A 4,861-nucleotide genomic window follows, 5' to 3' on the forward strand; every position below is an offset into this window, starting at 1 on the left:
ATGACTGCATGAATATTGCTGCTTTATGCCATGCTCCTGCAGGAACCTTGCAAACTCATTTGACAGGTACTCTCCCCCTCCATCTGACCTTAGGCATTTTATTTGCATGCCTGTTTCTTTTTCAACCATAGCTTTAAGGGTTTTGAAATGCCCAAAAACTTCACTTTTCTTTTTCATAAAATACACCCAAACTTTTCTGCTATAGTCATCAATAAAAGTGACAAAATAATGACAGCCTCCAAGAGATGCAGCTTTAGTAGTCCACACATCAGAGTGGATTAATTCCAATGGCTTCTTACTCTCTTGAACATGTCTAGGAAATGGTTTCCTTGCCTATTTTCCAAACTGACAGGCTCCACATACCTTATGCATTTCTGTAACCTTGAATTTAGGCAATCCTGCAACAATATTTTGGGCCTGCATTGATTTAAGTCGATGTACATTAACATGACCAATGTGTTTATGCCATATATCAATATCTGCAACTACATCGGTCCCATGTGCAAACATTGCTGCACTCAATTCAGACATGTCTGCATCCAACGTAAACATTCTGCCCTTCTTCTTTCCTTTTGCTATCAAGCGACCTTTATGTTTCATATCCTCAACAAAGCATCCATGAGGATTAAATCTGACCTGCAAGCCCTGTTCAACCATTTGACCAACAGAAACTAGATTCTTGGTGATATTCGGGACATGAAATACATCGAACAGGTATTTCTTTTTCCCATCCTGCATAGACAAAGGAATTTTTCCAATCTGCACAATAGGATGTGCAGTATCATCACCAGTCTCCACAAATCCTGGTTTTTTCATTTTCCTTGCATCCTCCATCCATTCTGCATGACCTGTCATGTGGTTTGATGCACCTGAGTCAACATACCACACATCGTTGCTTTCTTCTGCACTTGTCACAGAATTGTTCATGTGCTGCACCACTACAAGGGATTGGGCTCATACCCGCGCTCCTAGCCGCACAAAATGACTTGGGAAAAAAAGTGTCGGGCCCGTGTAATAGCGCGTGTATCATCGCGGCCAGAGACATGCGTGTAAAAGCGCGTGTACAGTGACAGCCAGTCGCGCAAATACACGACCCCATACACGCGTTCTGGACAGTTTTGCTGCGAATTTACACGCGAATCTAACAGACTATCCGCGTAAATATACGCGATTTTGACAGATGACACGCGCTTATACACGCGATCACAGAGGGAAAAAAAAATCCAGAGAGTGCTTTTGGGTGGCTGGATGCTGTTCCAGCATCCAGGCACCCAAAGGCACTCTCTGGATTTTTTTTTGGTGCATTGCACCACAAAAAAGAGCGATTTAGATTTCAAGACACGAGACTCACTCTCTATGAATACACGATTCAATATTACTATCTAAAACTTAATACACGACTCAAGACTCACGATTCAATACATTGTCAATACATGATACATTTGTGTACAAGGGAGTCCATATGTCAAAATAGCCCATGGCTTTAATTAGGAACAAATATATACAAAGTCAAATAGGGAGCTAGGTGCAAAAAATCCCATGGCTTCAGTTACAAAAATTTTTTGTACAACCACATCCTACAGTATTCTGAAAGCTAATCAGAGGATGATGAGGACCCTGTGCTCTCTCCATGATCAAAGGAGCTCGCATCGGTATATTCCGATGAGTGGTGCTCGCCTCCACCAGGAGCAGTGGCACGAACATCAACAGTGGCGGCTGGATCATCAGGGGCAGGAGCATCAGCAGCTTGTGCCTGTTCAAGAAATATACCGTATATAAGTATACATATATATGCAATTAAATAAACCGAAATCATTCATTTAGAGTTTTCAAGTACCTGTCGACCGTATGGTCTCATGGCCGCGTCAAACTGCGCATCCGTAATACGTCCCTCGTTTCTGAAGATGGCCCACGTGTCACGTCTGCTATTGCGGCGAGCATACCCAGTCTCGTGGGCTGTGGGCCTCCTCCCCATAACCCCTCGCTGTAACATAATCAAGATAGTTTGTAAGATCAAAACAATCATAGAATCAATGAATTTGGCAAACAATCAAATAAAGAGGCAAGTTACTTACGAACTCTGCCTCCCATGACTCGACGCCGCCAGATCCGAAATGCGACGATCCAATGGTCTCCATCTAGATCCGTCGTGCCTCCACATGCTGCCTGCTCTTCACGCCTCCCTCTGCGTGCTTCTTTGCCTCCTTCCACTCGCGTTTGTGGGCAGTGGCAGGTTTCTCACAAGGATAGCCACCCGCAGCTACATTCACCCCATCATCGTACGCGAGTTTCTTAAGGTGAGATCTTTTATTACTTAAGATCTCCCTTATTCGCGTCCTTCCCCATACATCCGAGAATGTCGCTCGTGGGGGATTGGGGTACCGACTATGTACACTATCTAGGACCTCCCTAACTAACCGGCTCTCCTGATCTTTAAATTTTACAAAACAGTTTCTATACATGTTTGAAACTACCCCCCGCATATACTCCATCACCTCTTTCCCTCTCGCATCCATGACTACCCCGCCCCTATCCGTAACATCGTAGAAAATCTCTCCCTCCACCTCTCTCGCCTCCTCCGACTCCTCACTGTCTCCTCGTACATGCCTCCCTCCATGCCCTCTCTCACCACGTGCCCTACTACCCCCCCCACCAAAGCACCCGCCACATAATCCTCCACTCCCGCTCTCCCTACTGCGGCGTCGGCTCTCATCTGTACTGCGGGAGTAGCCATGACTAGGGGTGGCTGCACGTGACTGTGACTGTGAGGGAGCACGTGATGGTGGCCGTGAGCCCTCACGTGACGGTACAGAGGAGGGTGTGCGTGAGTGTGTCCGTGCAGGGGTGTGTCTCCTCGGTGAGCGTGTATGCGCAGGGGTACGTCTCGCCGGACTCGCAGGCGTAGACGGCAGTGGAGAGGCTTGTGTACTTGGGGACGCGGTGTGACCTGGGAGTCTAGGAGGAGGATGGGCATACATATACTCTGTCAGCTCCACTGGATTAGGATGGCGCCCAAAATGGTTTATCATCTCCATCATCCAAGTGGCGTATGCCAACGGATCGGAGGAAGAGCCTGGATCCATGAAGAATCTGCGAAGCGTCGAAATTCCGCCTCAATGAACCAAGCAAAACATGCATATAAAAAATAAACATATCTCCTACAATATATCTCCTCAATATATCTCCTACAATATATAACCTACAACATATATCTACCATTCTAGAAAATAAACATATCTCTTACAATATCTCTTACAATTCTATCCTCTGTCGCTTTCAAGTACACATAGCACGGGTGGAAAGAAAGAAAGCGACAGATTTGCCAAAACAAACAAACGACAACCAACCTCTTTGAAAAGTCTTTGAAAAGTGAGTTCGTTGATTCTTGCTTCTCTCTCCCTTTCTATGTTGTCTGCACCCTTTGCTTCTTTTGGGTAGTCCAAGAGGGAGAAGGCTGGTTGGAAGAGGCAGGTTCGGTTTTAAAAGAAGGGCTTTTGAAAGAAAGAAAGCGGGCGCAGAAAGAAGAAGTGTTTTGAAAGAGGGCGCGCTTTTAAAAGAAAGAAAGCGACGCGCGCGGCAGGTAAACGCGAAAAGCACGCGTGTAAAAGCGCGTGTAAAAGTGCAGCAGAACACATTGTAGACGCGCCTGTACACGCGACACAGAGACTGTTTATACATTTTTTAAAAACTGATTATTCTTGTGTATCCATTGTTTTGTGCATAGGATGTGTATGATTTCACTAAAAACTGATCCTACTTCTGTATTGGTTATTTTGGACATAGCATGTCATCATCCTCTTCAAGCAGTTCTGGTGAGGATGAGACAATGCGTCATCGTGATCGCGACGTGTGGCTGGCACAAAGGATCAAGTGTACGTGTAATCGATGTCAAGGGTGCATTGTACGAGCGCGTCGAATTACATTGAATCACATCTCGATGTATGGAGAATGGATTCAAACAGGTTTAGATGTGAGAAGATGTGAATTGAAAGTATTAAAATAACTCATGGTGTGCAAATTAATGGAGCGCGTTGTAATATATATACTGTGATTGAAGCAGGATGCAGTACCACACCCTAACATGGTGCCATACGCACGGCGAGAGCATGCAAAGCGTCGACGAGATGATGCTAGAGCTTCAGGATCTCTTGTCAGAGATGAGTGGGAAAGGGATGACAATAGCCCTGCACCCCACGAAGTTGTGGAAGAGGAAGTGTTTGATGACATGGTACGGAATCTTTTTAGGGATGATCGCAAAGGTGTGGACGACAATGATATGGAACAAGAGCATCTCTACAACGCTTCATCGACACCGGTTTTTGAAGGGTGCACATTCTCTATTTTACGTGCTTCACTTGAACTGCTCAATATACAAACAGTTTATGGATGGAGCAATGCAAGTCTTGACGCATTATTGAAGTAAGCATTGTAACTTGCAAATTTGAGTTAGTGGTTTTTGGTTTACAGTATAGGGTTTAGGGTTATGGGCTAATTGATGATATTGGATGCAGGCTATTATCAAACATGCTTCCAAAGGGGAATAGACTACCCACCTCAAGAGACAAAGCGAGGCGCTATGTGACATCTCTTGGAGGATTGGATTATGATCGCCTACATGCATGCATCAATGATTGCATTCTCTTTCGTGGGACGCATAAGGAGGCTCGACAGTGTCCCACTTGTGGTGAAGCAAGGTATAGAACAGATGTGAAGAGTTTTGATGTACCTCGTAAAGTCTTGTGACACTTTCCTATAATTCCTCGCATCAAACACATGTTCAAGTGCAAATCCATAGCAGAGCTCATGTCATGGCATTCCTCGCATCGATCGGATGATGGCATGTGGAGAATTCCTGCAGACA

At 45.2% G+C, this 4,861-nt stretch overlaps 1 protein-coding gene across 1 annotated transcript; it reads left to right on the plus strand.

Annotated features, from left to right (window-relative positions):
• The first annotated feature begins 3,784 nt into the window (after positions 1 to 3,784).
• On the plus strand, positions 3,785 to 4,423 carry LOC148016111 (uncharacterized). The gene is made up of 2 exons (XM_087663717.1): positions 3,785 to 3,970; positions 4,058 to 4,423. Exons 1-2 carry the CDS (start codon positions 3,785 to 3,787, stop codon positions 4,421 to 4,423), a joined length of 552 nt encoding a protein of 183 aa, XP_087519843.1.
• The last annotated feature ends 438 nt before the right edge of the window (positions 4,424 to 4,861 follow it).

This window comes from Lygodium microphyllum, chromosome 23, assembly GCF_053477565.2.
Source record: "Lygodium microphyllum isolate KBCC chromosome 23, Lygodium_microphyllum_v1.1.10, whole genome shotgun sequence".
Taxonomy (NCBI): Eukaryota; Viridiplantae; Streptophyta; class Polypodiopsida; order Schizaeales; family Lygodiaceae; genus Lygodium; species Lygodium microphyllum.

Coding starts and splice junctions, on each gene's coding strand:
- LOC148016111 (XM_087663717.1), top strand. CDS start 3,785: ATGTCATCATCCTCTTCAAGCAGTTCTGGTGAGGATGAGACAATGCGT. Junction 3,971..4,057: donor GGATTCAAACAGGTTTAGAT/GTGAGAAGATGT, acceptor CTGTGATTGAAG/CAGGATGCAGTACCACACCC.